The 20,777-nt window shown below is 39.6% G+C and overlaps 2 protein-coding genes and 1 long non-coding RNA gene across 6 annotated transcripts in view; 1 reads left to right on the forward strand and 2 right to left on the reverse strand.

Moving 5' to 3' along the window:
• AASDH (aminoadipate-semialdehyde dehydrogenase) overlaps positions 1-9,528 on the reverse strand; it is a 29,588-nt gene extending 20,060 nt beyond the window's left edge. The window contains exons 1-7 of one of the 3 annotated variants that reach the window (XM_039331124.1): positions 9,334-9,528; positions 7,306-7,549; positions 6,536-6,656; positions 2,793-3,100; positions 2,154-2,346; positions 792-1,033; positions 164-270 (exon numbers count right to left, since the gene is read on the reverse strand). In XM_039331124.1, coding sequence (XP_039187058.1) covers positions 164-270; positions 792-1,033; positions 2,154-2,346; positions 2,793-3,100; positions 6,536-6,656; positions 7,306-7,535 — 1,201 coding nt within the window. In that variant the 5' untranslated portion in view covers positions 7,536-7,549; positions 9,334-9,528. Of the gene's footprint in view, positions 1-163; positions 271-791; positions 1,034-2,153; positions 2,347-2,792; positions 3,101-6,535; positions 6,744-7,305; positions 7,550-9,333 lie in introns of those variants that run through there. The other 2 variants (XM_039331125.1, XM_039331126.1) reach the window with 2 other exon arrangements.
• Positions 9,529-9,712: 184 nt separating this feature from the next.
• On the forward strand, positions 9,713-19,159 carry LOC120302555. 2 transcript variants are annotated; one of them, XR_005555161.1, is made up of 4 exons: positions 9,713-10,373; positions 12,426-12,487; positions 13,263-13,309; positions 17,656-19,159. It is a non-coding gene; the product is annotated as an uncharacterized LOC120302555 (long non-coding RNA). The 2 variants fall into 2 exon arrangements; XR_005555160.1 differs by having other exon boundaries at positions 9,717-10,373; positions 11,989-12,487.
• The window catches only part of PPAT (phosphoribosyl pyrophosphate amidotransferase), a 76,709-nt gene continuing 71,256 nt past the window's right edge, over positions 15,325-20,777 (reverse strand). The window contains exons 9-11 of the mRNA XM_039331133.1: positions 20,112-20,333; positions 19,181-19,301; positions 15,325-17,700 (exon numbers count right to left, since the gene is read on the reverse strand). Of these exons, the coding sequence (XP_039187067.1) occupies positions 17,525-17,700; positions 19,181-19,301; positions 20,112-20,333 (519 nt within the window). The 3' untranslated portion in view covers positions 15,325-17,524. The remainder of the gene's footprint in view (positions 17,701-19,180; positions 19,302-20,111; positions 20,334-20,777) is intronic.

Here is a 20,777-nt window from a genome sequence, read left to right on the forward strand (position 1 = left end):
ATTAAGGGAAAAAGAGAGGAAATATCTGATGTTGTAACTTGAGATTTGAACTAAAGATTTAGGTATGTTATTGAATTAGCCACCATGTTGCTTTTTAAATACTTAATTGTAAAATTAGAAAACTAATAAAATATTATAAAAAATGACAAAAAAATAAAATTACCTATAAATACCTGGCCTTCACCTTCCTGGACAAGTAAGCCATTTGCATCTTTGACTTGAATTGTTGTTCCAGATAATGGTATTCCCAGTGGTACAGGAGAATCAAATCTAAAAAAGGATGGGGTGAGCAGGCAGAAGACAGAGAGATGTGAAACATGGATGGAAAATAAGTATAGAACTCATTTCTTGATTCAGAGCCTCAGAAAAAGAAACAAGCCACTATCAAAATTGTTCACAATTATTAATTAGATTAAAAAAATTGAAAGCAAAAAATCATTGCCAACAGCTACATGTTTTATCCACACGTCAACTCTTGCAAAACCTGGTTCAGCGACTTTTAATTATGCCCAGCACTCAAGTTCAGTTGTGGACTTTGAATGCATAAAAGTGCATGTTGAATTAAAAAGACTGCTTTGAGTTCAAGTATTCCGAGTTTGGAATGAATTATTTGGCTCATTCCAGAAGTATGTTTGGTTCAAAGTCATGCACGCCCAATTCTGAACTCAAAATGTTTCTGGAATCCATTTTCACGTACGAAACATTCCCAACTCAGAGTCCCCATGGCATTGAACTTTTATCATTTATGCACCAAAGTGCACACTAGGGCAGCAAAAATGAACATTTCCTACCGATGGCCCACGTCAAAAGCCTCCTCAGGAATCCTGTAACATGTGGCCCAACACGAAACTTCAGTAATACCATAAATATTAAAGAGTTGAGTTTTGTTTCCTTTTTCTTTCCAGCTTCTCAACATGCTTAGTGCAGGGCAGGCTTCTCCGCCAAGAACTAAGATTCGCAGGGAAGTATCCACAGTCAATACAGTTGATTTAATATGCTCAGTTCCAAATCTTTTCAAAAGGGTTGGTGTAGCCTGAAGAAAGCAAGGTTCAAGGTTAGTCCAGGTAGTCCTTGCGTTACAACCGTTTGTTTACTGTCTTTTCAAAAATACAACGGCACTGAAAAAAGTGACTTATGACCATTTTACACCCTCACATCCATTGCAGCCTCCCCATGGTCACGTGATCAAAATTCGGATGCTTGGCCACTGGTTCATTTTTATGACCGTTGCGGTCTCCTGGGGTCCTGTGATCCCCTTTGGCAACCTTCTGATAAGCCAAGTCAATGGGGAAGCCAGATTCACGTAACGACCGTGTTACTAATTTAACAATTGCCGTGATTCACTTAATAACTGTGGCAATAAAGGTCACAAAATGGGGCAAAATTCACTGAAAGCCTTGGGCTAATCTGCAATATAAATGGCCTTGTGAATATTTCTCCTTACTCAAGCAAACAAGGCCAGTAGACAGCTTAATTAACTCTCCAAATAACGCTGTGCAGTAGCAGTATTCAAGTATAAGGGGTTTTTTTTGGTTATAATTTTTATTAGTTTTTTACGCCAACATAAGTCATTCAATAGTTGGTAAACAGTGTGGTGTCTGGGTTACATTTGTAAAAAAAAGTCCTTAACAATTAATTTCTATAATCTGAATTTCATATATTAATTTTGTTTACTTTCCTCTTTCCTTAAAAAACATCCTTTTTTGCAAACCTTGCGTTAATACAAATCTTATTGTTTTAATAACTGACAATTTAATATGTATTTTTTCCAATATTCCTAAAAAATAATCATCATATTAATACATTTCTTTTCTTTCCAATTCATTTGGATTGCCTTATCATCAATCCTGTTTACAGTCCTTATTTTAGCTTATTTCTCCCACCAAGTTCTGAATATTTTTACTGGTAGCAATTAGTTACATTTACGTTGACAGACTTGATTCTATTTTTTTTCCATATAAGCCATCTCACATTTTTGTGTTTCTTAAGTATTAAATATAAAAGTAAAAAGAAAGGGGAAAAGAAAAAGGAGAGAAAATAATAATAATAAAAAAAATACAAAAGAATAAAAAAAGCAGTTGTAACAGAACAGAGAGAATAACTTAGTACTTAAAATATATATCTCTCCTAGCTTAGTAGTATAAGTTTTTTACTTGCAAAACAGTCACTCTGTGTTGCTGGAAGAGAGCTCTGGATAACAGCTGTGGCATCATTTTAATCACTGTGGGTAATATAAGCAGACAAGCTCCACTCGCTAGAGTAAGGAACAGCTCAATGACTGATGGATCAAAAGTCAAAGGAGAGGCCATAAACACCACATCGTCTGGGGTAATTTTAAAAATCTCTCTAAAATAAGGGGAAAAAATACATCTTTAAGAAATTAGATTTAGATGAAATTTTAAGCAATTTTGCACTTCTTGCAATACTGACCACACATAAACCACGTTAATCAATTAAACCCTTTCTCCCACTCATACAAGTTATACATTCTCCAATTCCATCTTTAAGTCAGATCAACATTACATAAACTATACACCTTGAAAGTCTGGGTTGCAGTCTAAGCAGCCCTTCTAAAAGTTGGAAATTATAACGAGGTCAACCCAGAATGAGATTCATCTCCAAAATGCATTTTATTATAGCTTGCAAACGAAGATCTATGAGTTTATCTCAGATCTGTTCCAATTATATAGGAAGCAGAAAACTGGAAGTCCAACATGAATTATGCTATTGTTGCTCTTTTTGTTAACCCTTCCTTATCAAAATATTACTAAGTGAATTTGGGAAAGACTTACCTAAGATGAAGGATATTTGGTACGATACATTTATGAGGCACTCTCACAATTTTGGGGAGCCCAGTTGTTCCAGATGTATGCAAAACATATGCCAGGGAATGTTTCTCTCTGACATCCAACATATCTTTTGGTGGCTTAGCCTCCTGTTGTTGCACTTTACAAATGCTTCTGACCATAGAGCCGTCACTGTCTGTATTTACATGTTTGGTCAGCTGAACACTATTGTGTCTTTGGAAGAGAACTAAACCAATTCTCTGCATTTGAAGAGAATTTTGGCTGTATAAGTGTCCATAGGTTATTGTGAATTTCTGGGGGAAAAAAAAGTAAAAAAGGGGAGAAACTTATTCTAACACAACTTTCGCCTGTTTACTTCTCTGTGTCTAAAATCACAACAAATCAAATCAAATAAATTTAGAGCAGCTAATCAGATAAGAGGCCTTTCAAGGGAATATGACTTTTTTTTTTAAACCCAAAGGGAATCTGCAACAAGTGCAAAAATTAGTAATACACTGTAGCTTTAATGGTAGGGCTACAGGTTTTGGCTGCAAAAAACCATTAATGCAGAATACAGGTGGTCCTCGATTTACGACTACAATTGAACCCAAAATTTATGTTGCCAAGCGAGACATTTGTTAAGTGAGTTTTGCCCCATTTTACGACCTTTCTCGCCATATTTATTAAGTGAATCACTGCAGTAGTTTAGCAGCACAATTGTTAAGTGAATCTGGCTCCTCCATTGACTTTGCTTGTCAGAAGGTCTCAAAAGGAGATCACATGACCACAGGTCACTGCAATGTATAAATATGTGTCAGTTGCCAAGTGTCCAAATTTTGACTGCGTGTCTGTAGGGATGTGCAATGGTCGTAAGTGTGAAAAATGGTCGTAAGTCACTTTTTGGGTGCCGTTGTAGCTTTGAACAATTACTGTGGTAAGTCGAGAACACAGAACAATTGAAAGGTCCAAAATAGCACACTATGATGTAGAAGTGTCACTGTTTAACTTACCGTATTTTCCGGCGTATAAGACAACCCCCGACTTCAGCGCCGAGTCGCATGCCTAGAAAGTAGTCTTATACGCCCGAAACTACCCTTATTGCTGGCGTATAAGACGACCCCCGATTTCGGCGCCGATTTCAACGCTTTCGAAAATTGTCTCATACACCGGAAAGTACGGTAACTCATATGACAATATTTCAAGAGAGTTGGACAAGAATCAGAAATTGAAATTAATACACTGAGATAAGCGTTAACAATCTCAGTCTTCTTCTCCATATTTACAAAAAAACCCAGCAATTAATGCCGGTACTGGCCAAAGAGGGTGAAACAGGAACAGACATTATATTTCTAGGTTCAGCGTTCTTGCTATTTGGGAAAAGAACTATGATATATCAAGACACGATGTTAATATTAAATATACTAAAGTTATATACTCAACATATGACCACAATTGAGCCCAAAATTTCTGTTGCTAAGTGAAACATTTGTTAAGTGAGTTGTGCTCCCTAGGATGACAGATAGCGCAAAGGGGTGAATGCAGCATAGAAATAAAATGTCAGATTGCACTGGGTTGCACAGCAATTATGAACATGAGCTGAATATGGAAAAGAAAGGCATCAGCCTGGCAACCAAATGTTAGTTCACACTATTGTGTTTCCCACAGCTACCTATGGTTGTGAAAGTTGGTCGTGAAGAAAGCAAGATAGGAAGAAAATCAATCTGTCTGGGCTGTGGGGCTGGAGAAGGCTCACCTTGGACAGCAAAGATGACTATAACAAGCAAGTACTGGAGCACATAAGACCAAACAGATCATGAAATTGTGTCTCACTTACTTTGGCCATTCACTGGAGAAAGTAATTAAGGGTTAGGAAGAGCTAGCAGTAAAAGGAAACTAGGCAATCAAAGATGGTGGCTGGACACCACCAAAGCTGACACCAACCAAGAGCATAGAAAAAGTCAAAGGAATAGTGTAAGATCGGAAGATGTGGGGAGACTCGGTCCACAGAATCTTCAAGAGTCGGACTTTGGATAACATTTGAATGATGATGGAATAACATCATCATCATCACCTCAGTGGAAAGCGCTCATTAATAGTGAAGCTAAAGCTCAGATACTTTGGACATAAAATGCGACAGCGAGAGTTATTGGAGAAGACCTTCATGTCTGGAAAAACAGAAGGCAATTGAAAATGAAGTTGTGAGATGGCAGGATGGCTGGAGACACTGAACATAAGGGGTTTTTTTTATTAATGGTTCAATCATGTCTGATTCTTGGAGACTGCCTGGACAAGATCCTGCAGTTTTCTTGGCAAGGTTTTTCAGAATAATTTGCCATTGCCTCTTTCCTAGGGCTGAGAGATTGACTGGCCCAAGGTTATTCAGCTGCTTTGTGTGTAAGGCGGGACTAGAACTCATGTCCTCCTGATTTCTAGGCGGGTGCCTTAATCACTCGTAATCCTTAACTTACAACCACAATTGGGACCAGATTTCCAGTTGTAAATTGTTAACAGTTTTAAGTCAAGGCGCTACATAACTAGACCTGATTTTAAGTGAATCATCACAGTCATTAACTGAATCATCAGTTCTTAAGCAATCACATCGCAAATTGTTGTCATGTGACCTGGCTCAGTTATATTTCCTTTCTATCTATCTCCTCTGATCTAAAACCAATTCTCACCTTTCCCTGGATTCTGCCATATTCCCAAGGGGGAGGGGGGATATGCATGTGGGTTTATTGCTTTCACTTCCTCTATTCACTAGAATGTAACCTTTTGTTTATTCGCCTTAGTGTCTGCTACCCATTACAATGTAACAAATTGCCTCCTATACTATGCATCCCTCTGAATTTCTCCCTAACCAGGCAGTTAGGAAAAAGGGGGAGAGGGACGAGATACAAACCTCCGGGACCTGGTTTATTTCTCCGTCCTCAAAATGAGGTGTGAAGAGCTGTGGAATGATCGTGCACAAACGGAGCCGAACTGATGTTATTTTTCCTTTCCCATCGATGGATTTAACACCTGGGGATTTGCCGGTCTGAACCGCCTGGATGAACTCTGGGATGGGGTTTGCTTAGGGACACTTTAAAATATCGATCTGTAAGGGAGTCCCTCAGATCCTGTCTATTATGCCTGCTATCAACTACTCTTAATAAAAGTTCCTGTTGGAAGAAATAGTTTCCAAGAGTTCTGCTTTCTTAAGATGTGGGACTGAAGTGGGTCCTTACAGGTGTGTGCACATGGGGGGGTGGCACGACATTTTGCAATGACCACAAGTTATTGATGGGTGGTAAAGTGCCCATCGTAATTTCAAACAGTTATTAAGCAGCAGTAACGTAAGTCATAAGGTTGTAATTCAAGGACTACCTACAGTGGTATCTTGTTACTCAACTTTAAGTGTTCTGAGAAGCACAATGAGTACCAAAGATGATGAGTACCAAACATTTTTTTCCCATAAGGAATAATGTAGTGAGTCACAAGGCAGCCGTCGCCCACAAATTCTAGCTTGCGCATTGAATACCAAACAAATGATGAGTACCAGGACAAAATGTTTGTGTCAAAATGCACTGAACACAAAAATTCAATGAGCTTCAAAGCAGTTGAGTACCAAGGAACCACTGGATATAATTACTTCAAATTCTATGGGCTTACTTCACTGTAAACATAAAACTAATCTACGCAAAAGGTTTGCATAATTCCAATTACATTTTAAATATCCCAATTAAAATAAAAATTGGAAGTGTTGCACTTACATCAACTTTATCTTCTTCAACAAGGACATATTGGAAATCACATTGCTTCATGAAGGAAATATAGAGGCTGGGCAAGGCATCTGGATCAATGGGAGAATACGCAGCAGGCACCTGCAGAAGTCTAGCAAAATGAAGCAAGCTATTCTCAGGCACCCAAACTTGCAGAGGGTTCTTTCCAGCAGAGAAGCTTATGGCTTTCTATGTACTTCTGTAATATTTTACAGAATATTGGATATAAAGATTAATACACGAGTGCATGCCAAATTACACAGCTACCTATACTAAAAGGCCAAGGTTTTAAAAATAAAGAGGATTTATTTCTATGTCTCACTCCATCTAGTGGCTTAAGTTGTCAAGCAAAAAAGTTAGATTCTACAGATATTTGTGCCAATATCATTGTTATTGTTGTTAGTTGCAAAGTCATGTCTGACCCATCGCGACCTCATGGACAATGTTCCTCCAGGCCTTCCTGTCCTCTATCATCTTCTGGAGTCCATTGACGCTCAGGCCTACTGCTTCAGTGATTCCATCCAGCCCCCTCATTCTCTGTCGTCCCCTTCTTCTATTGCCCTCAATCTTTCCCAGCATTAGGCATATATCCTATTAAAACTGAGTACATTACTATAGTGATGTTAAAATTGTAGGAGGCAAGTTCAATAGGACATATTATACAAATAAACACTTTGAAAATGGTGATAGTTTGAACTTAAGGCGGTGATAATAGCATGTTCTCCATTTATGTTAACCAACTGGTAAAGGCACAACATTACCCTAGAATCCAAGAAGGTAAGTTTATCCCAGGATAACAGTAGAGACCTATTTCCAAATTTTCAGTAAGGTGACAATGTTTCCTCAAGAAGTCTGTAAGCTCCGTAGCAAGGTTTATAACCGTCTTGTACATGTAGGAAACTGGAGTCTGATGGTTACATGCATCAAAGCACACGGCTCTCCTTTCTGGATATAATCTAGCCGCAGTCTGAACCAGCTCATGCAATGCCATTCTCAATATTTATCCTGCGTGTGCAAATAAGAAAAAAAAACAATCAATTAATCAAGTTACAATGGCACTGAAAAAGATGACTTATGATCATTTTTCACACTTCCGACTGTTGCAACACCCCTGTGGTCACAGGATCAAAATACAGATGCTTGGCAACTGGTTCATATTTGTGATGGTGGCAGTGTCCCAGAGTCATGTGATCACATTTTGTGACCTTCTGACAAGCAAATGGGGTAGTCAGATTCACTTAACAACGGTGTTACTAATTTAACAACTGCAATGACGCACCTAACAACTGTGGCGAGAAAGGTTGTAAAAATGGGGCAAAACTAACTTAACAACTGTCTTACTTAGCAACAGAAATTTTGGGCTCAGTTGTGATCGTAAGTCGAGGGCTACCTGTGCAATAAGATTAAATGAAACACACTACTATAAAAGAGTAAGATAAAAGAGTAAAATAGTAAACAGTGTAACATAAAATAAACATTTAACACCTCTAATGCCTATATATGTGTGTATAATTATATTCACACGCATAAATATATACACACATGCATATGTTAAATTTGGATTGCTAACAAAGAGTTAAAGGGAAGCTGGTATAGCTATTTCAAGCTCCTTAGCTCTCATCAGCCAGCTACACTCTTCTGAGATTCGAACCTGGGTTGCTTGCACGTTAGGCAGCTGTGTTGACATGCATATATACATACATACACACACACATGCATGCCATCTGTTCTGATCCAGCACACTTCTCATTTTCCTATGCTAAAAAGTAAAAATGATGTTAATAGCATTTCTCCACACTTTTTATTCAGTCTTGCAGTGTTTCTCAACCTTGACAATTTTAAGGCATGTGGACTTCAACTCCCAGAATTCCACAGCCAGCCTGGCTGTGGAATTCTGGGAGTTGAAGTCCACATGCCTTAAAATTGTCAAGGTTGAGAAACACAGATCTATAGGGAGATGCTTTCTAGAGACCCACCTGGGAATTAACCTCAGAAGCCTCTATCCAGGCCTACTTTGGAAGCCAAATAGCGCTGCCCAAGACCCAGAGGGGACGACTTGCCCACGATTTGCTGGAGAAACTCACACTTTGCTGCTGCCGACCCTGGCACATCCGTTAAATCAGAACGATGCCCCCCTTTATGACTTGTGGACTTCAACTCCCAGAATTCCTGAGCCAGATATAGTCACCCTCAGGAAGGCTGCAGAGAGCCAAGATGGCCGTCTGCAAGTGTCTGAAGGACATGCCGAGGGTGAGGCAGACTTGTTCAGAGTGGTTGCAGAAGATGGCATAAGAACAAGTGGGCTTTAATGACGAGGAACTCGTTTTTTTTGGCTGGCTCGGGAATTCTGGGAGTTGAAGTCCACAAGTCATCAAAGGGCCATCGTTCCCCATTAAGTCTTCTGGGCCAGTATACATACTCAATATATTTTTTGCAGCTATGACCTAAGTTTAGATAAATTAATTTAGATTTACAGGCACAGCCTCTAGGATGGTGGGTTTTGCTTTGTTTTGATGCCTTCAAGTCAGTGTTCACTCCTAGTGACTAGTCCAGTGTTGGCTGTGGAATTCTGGGAGTTGAAGTCCACATGCCTTAAAATTGTCAAGGTTGAGAAACACTGGACTAGCCACTAGGTACAGGGCTGGGCAACCTCGGCTCTTTTATGACTCGTGGACTTCAACTCCCAGAATTCCTGCGTCAGTCAGCTATGCTGAAGTCCACGAGTCATAAAAGAGCCGAGGTTGCCTACCCCTGTTCTGGGCACACAGCGTGGAAGAGACGACCGTTACCTTCTTCCGGCATGCTTTTCCAACTCCCCACCTAAGGCACAAACCAGGGCCGAGCCTGCTTAACTCCGCAACCCCAGCCGAGGTGGGCCAGAAGTTTGCACCGGGGAGCCTGCGGCCCAGGAGTCTCCTCGAGAAAGGAACGAGGTGCAGGATGCAATTCCCCCGCAGGGGCCTCCGCGCTCTTCTTCCCGAGAGGAAAACCTCTCCCGCTTCCCCCCCCCTCCCCCGCGTCGCCCACCATTTGCGTCACTCCTTTTCTTTTTGCCTACAGCGGGGCGCGCTGCGAAGGGCGGAAGAAGGGAGGATGAAGCCAAGGAGGAGGAGTCGGGCTGCACGCATAGCTGACTCAGGAATTCTGGGAGTTGGAGTCCATGAGTCATAAAAGAGCCGAGGTTGCCTACCCCTGGCCCAGAAGACTTAATGGGGAACGATGGCCCTTTGATGACTTGTGGACTTCAACTCCCAGAATTCCAGAGCCAGCAAAAAAAACGAGCTCCTTGTCATTAAAGCCCACTTGTTCTTATCCCATCTTCTGCAACCACTCTGAACAAGTCTGCCTCACCTTCGGCATGTCCTTCAGACACTTGAAGACAGCCGCCTTGGCTCCCTGCAGCCTTCCTGAGGGTGACTATATCTGGCTCAGGAATTCTGGGAGTTGAAGTCCACAAGTCATAAAGGGGGGCATCGTTCTGACTTAACGCACGCCAGAGGGCGGGGTTTAGGCTGGCGGGGGGGGGGCGCCCCGGTTACCTGAAGAGGACTTGCAGGCTGTGTGTCTCCTCGGGGATCGCGGAACAGCTTTCAGGGCAGGATTTGGGGAGAGGGGATCTTGGGAGGGCGGCCGGACGGACCAGCACCGTCATTTTCTCTCTCTATGGAGGCGTCTGTCTCATCTTGGCGCGGTCCGCGATTCTCTTCCTTTGCTCTAGACGCTGCAACCGATTTGTCAGGGCGCTGACGGTCCTCTGCTCAGAAAGAAGAAAAGGGCTCCCTTGCTTTAACTGACTTGGATGAAGCCCTCCCAACACGTTGCGAATCTTGTAAGAAACGGGTTAAGGAGTCCGGGATAGGATAGAATAGGATAGAGAATATAGGATGGGATGGGATGGGATGGAATAGAAGAGAATATAGAATATAGAATATAGAATATAGAATAGAATAGAATAGAATAGAATAGAATAGAATAGAATAGAATAGAATAGAATAGAGAATATAGGATTGGATGGGATGAGATGAGATGGGCTGGAATAGAAGAGAATAGAGAATATAGAATAGAATAGAATAGAATAGAATAGAATAGAATAGAATAGAATAGAATAGAGAATATAGGATTGGATGGGATGGGCTGGAATAGAAAATAGAGAATATAGAATAAGATAGGATAGGATAGAGAATATAGGATTGGATGGGATGGGCTGGAATAGAAGAGAATATAGAATATAGAATAGAATAGAATAGAATAGAATAGAATAGAGAATATAGGATTGGATGGGATGGAATGGAATGGAATAGAATAGAATAGAATAGAATAGAATAGAATAGAATAGAATAGAATAGAGAATATAGGATTGGATGGGATGGGCTGGAATAGAAAAGAATAGAGAAAATAGAATAGAATAGAACAGAACAGAACAGAATAGAATAGAATAGAGAATATAGGATTGGATGGGATGGGCTGGAATAGACGAAAATAGAGAATATAGAATATAGAATAGAATAGAGAATATAGGATTGGATGGGATGGGCTGGAATAGAAGAAAATAGAGAATGTAGAATATAGAATAGAATAGAATAGAATAGTGATGGCGAACCTTTTAGAGACCAAGTGCCCAAACTGCAACTCAAAACCCACTTATGTATCAGCGGGGGCCTGGTGGGTGTGGTCCATCGGGTGGGCATGGCCCATTGGATGGGCGTGGCTGCAGTGGTAATGGCAGACTGGGTGGGACTAAAGAGTTCAATCAATCAATTCCAACTTTGCGAGATTTTTTTTTTCCTTTGAGAAGTTGAAATTGATTGAACTTTTTTTTTTTTTTTGCACACAGCGGCAGAGGCCTAATGCGAAAAGGTTTTATCAAACCCAGCTGAAGGCCTAGGACTGGGGCGACGGTGTACGTGCCCACAGACAGGGCTCTGCGTGCCACCTGTGGTATGCATGCCATAGGTTCGCCACCACGGGAATACAGGTTCCCAACCAGGGTGCTCGCATCCCCTGGGAGTGCGAGATGATATTCCAGGGGGGTGCAAAAACTTGGGTTTTCAAAATTATAGTGTATATGCATTATTCATTGCCGTTATTTCGAACTTTGGTAAGGGGTGCGAGAATGTATCAGAAGCATTTTAGGGGTACGCGGTATAGAAAAGGTTGGAAGGCACTGGAGTAGAGAATACAATGCAGTAGAGTAGAATAAAACCTTGGAGGTCTACTAGTGACCTAGTCCAACCCACTGTTCAGGCAGGAAACCCTATAGTATACCATTTTAAATGACTTGCAGCTTGCCGGCTGGCTGATCAAATGAACCCACTTGACGGTTAAGCAGAAAGAGAGGTTGCAGCGTTGTAAAGTACAATAACAGGGAAACACTGTTTGAGGAGCCGGAAGAAGATTAAACAATTTGGCAAGCTTGGCTTATAGGCGGTCCCTTCTCTGTGCAGATCTAGCGCGTTGCCGAAGAGTGCTGGAGTAGCACTAGGGAGGTCAAGATCAACCTTGAAAGACAAAACTCTTGGAGCGCCTTTGGAAAACCGACTACCGGCATCTCTGCAATCTAAGGATATTTGTAGGTGGAGACATGGATTGTAGGAGCACAGCTGCGGGTTTGAGAAAGAAAAAGTTTCTGCAATTGCTGTTTTACGGTCATATCAAATGAGTTTAACAAACTGCTGGATGCGGATTATTAGTTCCTACGGGATATGTTTAACTGGCTGCAGAGCAAAAGGAAATTAGAAATAAACTGCTGCGTGAGGCCGAATGTTTCAAGAAATATCCAGAGATACTGGATGCTTGCAGACTTTTTTTGTACTGTAGATCTACTTCAAGTTTCATATAATACTTTACTCTTTTCTTTTTCCTCCTTCCCTCCCTCCCTCAGTTCACATACACTATAGGACAGAAAAGATAAGCCAAGTCCATGATGTAGTGGCATCAAAGCAAGTAAATGTGTAATTTAATATTTCTATAGTGACTGTTTACTAAGAACTGGTAACAATTTCATGCATGAGGTGCATACAGCTAGTCCTTGACTTATCACCATTCATTTAGTGACTGTTTGAAATTACAACAGCAATAAAAAAAAGTGACCGAGGAGCATTTTTTCACACTTATGACCCTTGCAGCGTCCCCATAGGATCAAAATTCAGATGCTTGGCAACTGACTCATATTTATGACGGTTGCAGTGTCCCAGGGTCATCTGATTGCCTTTTGTGACCTTCTGACAAGGAGTCAATGGGAAAGCCAGATTCAATTAACAACCTTGTTACTAACATAACTGCAGTGATTCACTTAACAAGTGTGGCGAGAAAAGTCATAAAGTGGGGCAAATCTCACTTAACAACTGTTTCGCTAGCAACAGAAGTTCGGGGCTCAATTGTCATAAACTGAGGACTACCCGTATTAGCATGTAACACATAGAAAATCTAAATTGGAGAATTAGTTTCAGGTGAGATTGCTATGGAATCTGGGAAGCTTAGAAAATCACCACATGACTTTAGATAGAAGCTTTTTTTTATAAGAAAGAATAAAGAAAAAGCTGTTTTCTTCTTTAATAAAAGTAGTCCTCGGTTTCTTAAGGGGTGATTAAAAACAATTCAGATATAAGCCCTAAAAAATGAAATAATCTTATATTTAAAAAAATCATAAATGAACAATTTTCTCAACTGTTTGGATTGCATTTTACTTTTCCTAAATGATTTTTCTTGTTTCTAAAAGGCCCGATAAACCACTGATCTTTAGCTGAATACTGCTGGAAAGCCAAGGTAAATATGTTGCATGCTTGTTACTAATATTATCTGATTATTTGCATGAGTTAATTTGTTGATTTAGCAGATATGCATTTCTTAAGGAACCATGGCCGTTTTTCAAAAGGATGAAAATAAAACAATTTCGTTATATTGTTATAATACTGCTTTGGTATAATCAGTACTGAGTAGAAACCACAAATGGACTTAAAACATTCAAATACTGTAATCTATATGGACTAAAAGTATTTTTATTTAACAAAAAACAGTTATACTGAGGTTTTTTTAAAAATCTATTTATTTTTGAAAGATAACAGACAATTTTAAATGGATAGCATTTCAACTGCACTTCCTTGTTATTGGTGGCAGTCTTATTTAAAAGACAGCAGTTAGGGAATGTAAAATCTCTTGTGCTTTGCTGCCTATTTTCTTCATGAATACCCACATCTTTACCATTTACATGAATGTTTGAAAATCAAATAAAAATGAAAGCAAAGCTTCCCAGCTCAAACTGTTATTGCACTAAAAACCATTCATAAGCACATTGCGGTGGGGGGGGTTGATTCTTTTTTCCTCACAATCATCTCCTGTACAGACCTGGGAAAGAAATTAATTGCTAAAATACATCATGTATATTTACATTTAATTATATATAGCACTGCAACATCCAATAAGTTTCTTTGTGCCATTTTCCCTATAGGAACTAAGGTTTTTTTTTTTTTTAAAAAAAAGAAAAATCAGGTCTTCCAACCATTCTTAGATCTCATTTCTTTTCCCTATTCATATATTTTAAATGGTTATTTAAAACTGAAAAAACAATTAACAAGGACTTCCTCGCCCTTGATTTGGTGTTTCATATTAACTGCAGCCTGTTAAGGCATATTTTTAAACTTCACTTCTGTGTACCAATTAATGCACACCATTCCTGATTATGCATTCTGACTCTCTTCAGCCAACGAAGGACCTTTTCTATAGAACAGTGTTTCCCAAACTTGACAATTTTAAGGCATGTGGACTTCAACTCCCAGAATTCCACAGCCAGCATTGCTGGCTGTGGAATTCTGGGAGTTGAAGTCCACATGCCTTAAAATTGTCAAGTTTGGGAAACACTGCTATAGAAGAAGGCAAAGCTTCACTGTGGTATTAAAAATCTGCAAGGTCATAGACCCTTATGAAGTCCTTATGTTCTAGAACAGGGGTCCTCAACCTTGGCACCTTTAAGACTTCAACTCCCAGAATTCCTCAGCCAGCAAAGTCTTGAGGACCTCTGTTCTACAAGGAGCAGGCAGTAACACATAAGACAGTAAGGCTTGATCCCACATTACTAATTGTATGTCAAGTTCATCAAAACAAGTCAACAACAGAAATGGGGTCTATTTCATTTCCCTCACTGCTTCAGAATTAATTGATTGGAATCCCCGGAGGGAAATTTTAGGAAGAGAAAGAGAGAAAATGTTTCAGCATGTGACCATCTCTGCAAAGATTAAAAAAAAAAAGGTTGGCTATTGGGTATGACTTTTGATTGTGTGAACTTAAGAGTTTGTCTCTAGTATTTATTTTGTATGTATAATCTGAGTAAATGTGTATGTGCAGACTAGCATCTTATAATTGACCCCTAACCCTTATCTATCTATCTATCTATCTATCTATCTATCTATCTATCTATCTATCCATCCATCAAATCTAATCTAATCTAATCTAATCTAATCTAATCTAATCTAATCTAATCCAATCCAATCCAATCTAATCTATCATTTCTATATATCTATATCCAGGGCTTTTTTTCTCATAAAACGCCCAGAACAGAATATTTATATCCAGGGCTTTTTTTCTCATAAAACGTCCAGAACAGAGTTCTGGCACCTTTTTTGGATGGAACCTTGTAGGGTAGACAAGGTGGGTTGTATGACATGTTGAGTTCCGACACCTTTTTTTTTTTTAAGAAAAAAAGCACTGTCTTATCTAATTTATTATTTATATGGCTGTTCAGATCAGATATTGTGTCATACAATATATCAAAAATAAAACAACAGTTTAAGTTAAAACTCTAAACTCTTAAAGAGTGTAATTTTATTTATCATTTGTGAAATTGATCCATCTCCCAAAGGGAAAAAGAAGAGTTGATTCTCTTAGCCACATACCTCAATGCTACACGGCCAACAATTACCCCTTTTTGCTTTTTTTGGGGGGGGATCATTTGTTAGGAAAGCGGTACAGATGGTTGGAGCCCCCCCCCCTTTCATCAATCAAATTAGTGAAAATGTGCCAGGTGAAGTGTCCCATGGAACACAGATGTAACAAGAGTAGCCATCATGGTTGAGGTGAAGGAGGAGAGGGGGTGAGTGAAGAAAAAGAGGGAAAGAAGTAAGTTGGTTTGAGGTGGGATGCGATTTGGGGGGAAATGGGCGGGCAAGACCGAATGTGGTGTGTATCAATTTGTTTTATTTTTTATCTGAAGTATTTGTAAGATTGTTATGTATTGTAAAGTTGAAAATAAAAATTTTTACAAAAAAAAAAAAAGAAAAAAGAGTAGCCATCATGCTTAAATAACAAAGCAGCAGACAGAGATCAGGTGTGCAGATTCAGGTCCATGCACTGATGTATTACCTGGTGTAATCATGAAACATCCGCAGAAGCAAAGCATAGGGTACATCAAGAACCCAATAAAAGATTCACACAAATTTTGGGAGAGGGGTCTTGAGACCTCCAACGGGTTACCCAATAGTCTCAGCCACAATGAGAAAAAAGTTCTCTACATCTTAAATCAGCAATCTGACCTGACTTGTATGAGAGTCCCACAGAATAGTTGTTAGTTTTTCCTCAGTTACACAGAAAACATTTAAGTTTTTATGCTGATAAGCATTATCCAAAATGTGTGGAAATTAATATTTGGAAATGATGCTTGCTGTTTTATTCTACAGGCAGGGTGATAAGAGGAAGTCCTGCATTTGCTACTGGTCATGAATCTTGGCATCTTCCATTGATGTATAAATGAAATATAGAAAGAACAAGAGGGAGGGTAAACAAACGTCAAGTTTATGTTTTCAAGAGACTAAGCACAGCAAGAAGTCCTTCATGTCATTTTTGCAGCAATCAAAAAAAAAAAAAAAAGAACAGGCTGGTGTGAACTACACCTCCGGTAGCTGGACCTTAAAAGTCAGACTGAGTTTTCTCCTAAGAATTTCCTTTTGGAAAGGAACTTTATAACTTTGGAAAGTTATTAACTACCTCTGATCAAACACCAAACCCGTTTGTTAGGCTATTTAAAGGTTAGGCTATTTAAAGGCTATTTGAAGTAGGAACAGAATTATTTGCTACTTGAAATCAGAGGTGTCATATGAATTATAATAATGAATTGGCTTTCATTCCAAATGCCCTCAAAACTATTCCGAACCACTGAATAAAACAGCAATATATATTAAATTATCATCATTGAAATAAAGTTGTGTGTTAATTTTTCAGTGTTTGGAGTCTTCTTTGAAGGCCTGGATGCAGCAAAAGTAATCAACATTTAAGCACTGAACTTGAAAGAAGATATTGAGGAAAATTAGCCCTTATGTCTAATGCACAAGTGATAGTCAGCTGGTTATTTTTTCCTCTTTGATTCGCAACTTGAAAAAAATAAGGCACAAGGTATTAGATGCTATTTGTTTAACAGCTCCCTGAAGCTCCTCGTCTCAGCCAAGCACTATATAAAAATAATATTCACTCTTTGGTAGCAGATTATAGCTGAAAGTTGCTGCTTTAAAAGTACACTCAGTCTATAAAAAAAACAGGAATCCCATATTGTTGGATTAAAACCAGCGACGAAAGTAGTAAAACTTAAAAGATCTGTTTGTTGATTTAAGATCAAATTCACATTTTTTTTAAATTGATTGAACACTGTTTAAAATGCGAGATGGCTTAATGGCTCACAACCTCTCATAATGTAATTATAAGAAACATTACTGTAAGTGAAAGCCTTAGAAGACCTCCACCGAAGTTTCTTGGCCAGATTAGGCCACCTATGGAATCAAGAGATTTTTGGCTTCTTTTATCCATGCATCCCCTCCCCACTGCCCCCATTATAGCGCTTTTGCATAATTGTTTAACATTTATTCTATTTTGCTCCTTTTTTTACCCTCTCCTAATAAGGTCTAGGCAAACGTGAGTGGTTTGATCACTTGCTTAGTTAGCAGCAACACATTTCATCAGTTCTAAATGTTAAGCCTTTGGTGATAATATTCACAAAATTCACCACTCTAGCTCTACTGGATATTCTCCAACAAGGCAAGCTGTACAATGGCCAATCTTCCCGCTTTGGAACTTTTTTGATTTTAGGTTATTTTCATGGTCTTGTCTCGCTTTTATGCTTTCTTGAACAGACGATACCAATCCTTCTACTGAGAGGTAAACAACGCTGTCAGCTCCTGAAAAGAAGAAGAACATATCACCGAAGCTGTACTATTTTACACTGTCTAAATTGCTTAACTCAAAGATTTTCTATAGATGGATCTTTAATAAAATATAGTAACTGTTAATTGCACCACTGGAACTACTGACTTTACATATAGGGTAAATTTGTACATGTACAATATCTGTCCCTTAATTTATATTGTACATTTTAATTTTTTAAAATATTTTTGGTATCTTTTTTATCTGTGCATCTTGGATCTCTGTTGATTTAGTTACTTAATGCTTGTTAATCATAGTTTAATCATTGAACTAATCATAGTTCAATCAAAAGAATAAAAAAAAGTGTTAAAATATGATAGTGATGTTTTATTTTCCAACGACATTCCAACTGTAAAAATTCGTTTTCAGGAAGAGAAATTAAAAGTACAGAACTAGCAAGGACGATATCTTAATTAGATGGATCAATTAGCATTAGCTAATCTTGATTCATCAAATTTGCAATAAAAGGTTGCTGATCACTGTTTAGACCTACCTAAGCCAAAGATTTTGGTTTTGGATACACCAGCTGTCAGTTTGGATTTCCAATTATATAAGGCAAAATATGCTGTTCCTTTTATTTAGATGAATGAAATATTGACCAAATATATGTTAGCTACTCTAAATATTCCATATTGATACTAATCTTACATCTTATTTAATGATGTGCATGTAAATCTGCAGCACATTAATACATGCTTACTTCATTAAGCAAAGACATTAATATATGCAGAAAAATCAATGCGTTAAATGGATATTACAAACGAATTCATGTAAACAATCCTCCTTTAACTGGCCACAAGCACTTCTGTGCATGAAAGTAAAACATAGAAAAACAGGGCTGGAAGACCTCCGGAATTTGTGGGTGCTGCATCGCTGAAGGTTTATAAGAAGAGACTGGACCTCCATTTTTCCAGAATGGTATAGGTCAGGTACCGGGCCACGGCATGCCAGCAGCCGGTCCGCACAAACAATCAAAGCTTCATCCGTGGGATGCAGGCAGCACACAAAACCACAAACTCTCCAGTCCGCGGAAGAACCTCTCTTCACAGAACCAGTCCATGATGCCCAAAAGGTTGGGGACCTCTGGTATAGGATCTCCTGCTTAAGCAGGGAGTTGGAGATCCAGTCTCTTCTTAAAAAACTCCAGTGATACAACACCCACAAATTCTGGAGGCAAGCTGTTCCACTGATTGTTCTCACTGTCAGGAAATTTCTCCTTAGATCTAGATTGGATGCCTCTTTAATAACCTTTCCTCCATTACTTCTTGTCCTGCCTTCAGGTGCTCCACTAATATTCCATAAATTTCTTCAAAGAATTACTCCCATAATCACCAACACAACCTTATTAATTGTAACCACAACAATTAATCTCTGCCGTAATAACTCAATTTATCTTCTAATTAACCTGGCTACCCTTCTGAAACTTTTGCTTGAAGAAAAATAAGGTATATTTACCTATGTAGCCCGCTAGGTCTTTAAATTCAGGCCTGTTTGCAATAAGTTCTTCTTTTGTTGGAATGTTTATTCCCATGTAACAAGGAAATTTTATTGGAGGTGAAGCCACCCGGATGTGTACCTGTGAGGAGAAATGCAATTATGATACTGGCAGTGTTTTAATTACTTCATAATTTGCAAGGAGCCAACTTTAGATGCTACAGGGATAAGGCTAAGAACAGAAGACACTGTCTGAAGAATTGACTGGGTTTGTGTGTCTTCTTAGTAGCAAGAATATGTAGTAGTTAGGAGCAGAAGAGCTTTGAGAGAGGAACAGTCATGAACCATTACCTTTTCCCCTTTCTTCTCCCTCTATTCCAGCGGTTCTCAACCTGTGGGTTGGAAACCCCATTTGGGGTCGAACGACCATTTCACGGGGGTCGCCAAACAACTCAGACTCTCTTGAATAGAGTCTAATTCTATTGGCTTTCAAAAGCCAACAGGAATTGTCCAGGCTGTCTCTGCCCTGCTGAGCCCGCCAAAAGTCCCATTCTGCAAAGTTGTCTGCAGCGAAGGCGAGCTATCTGGAAGTTTCCCCCCCCCTCCCTGCTGAGCAACTACTAAAAATGTAAGTAAAAGAGGGCCAGGGGTGGGAGGTGGGAGGCCGGCGGGCGCAGGGAGGGTTGCTGGAGTGCGTGGGGCCAGGCGGTTGCCTTACCTCCCTTGGGCTGGGCCAGCTGGTGGCCCAGCCGGTGGTCGCCCTATGCCGTCGCTGCCCCTTGCCAGCTACACCTCGGCCTGTTCAGGGGGCGGCACCACGCATGCGCGGTGCTCCCGGGCAGGGAATGTCCACGACTTACAACCGGTTGGGTAGTCCTCGACTTGCGACCAGTTGGGGTCGCAGCATTAAAAAGGTTGAGAACCACTGCTTTATTCTGATATGTTCACTTACCTCCTTAGCACCAGATTCTCTCAATAGTTTAATTATAGGGGAAATAGTGTTGCCTCGCACAATTGAATCATCAATAAGGACAACTCGCTTCCCCCTGAAGTTGTCTGACAAGACTCCAAATTTTTTGGCCACTCCCAGCTGTCTTAACCTCATGTTTGGCTGAATGAAAGTTCTTCCTACATATCTGTTTTTGCAAAGCACTTCAATGTACGGCAAGCCACACTGAAAACAAGCAAACACAAAGATCAAGGTACATTTTTGGCGCAGCGATTAAAACGCTTTCCATATCAAATACTCGCGACTGGTTTGGCATGAACTGACTTTTTAAGTCATTGCTCTGAACCGCACAAAGGAAAGACTACGTGCTAAAAGTCTGTATTAAGTAGAATTCCCTCCATTTCTCTGTGGGAGAAACACAATTTATTCATTTGGTATTATAATTCAGAGTAAAGGTAACGGACACCCAAAGTAAATTTTTATCATGCATTTTTTCCTGATGCTTTGTTTTGTATCGGGCTCAGGTGGATTATAAATACCGTATATGCCGGCGTGTAAGGCGACTTCCGCAAGCGTAAAAATCGGCGCCAAAGACGGGGGTCGTCTTATACGCCGAGTCGTCTTATACGCCGGAAATACTGGTAGTTTCCGGTGTATAAGATGACGTTC

This window comes from Crotalus tigris, unplaced genomic scaffold (genome assembly GCF_016545835.1).
Source record: "Crotalus tigris isolate CLP2741 ecotype Arizona unplaced genomic scaffold, ASM1654583v1 scf7180000024434.1680833, whole genome shotgun sequence".
Lineage (NCBI taxonomy): Eukaryota > Metazoa > Chordata > Lepidosauria > Squamata > Viperidae > Crotalus > Crotalus tigris.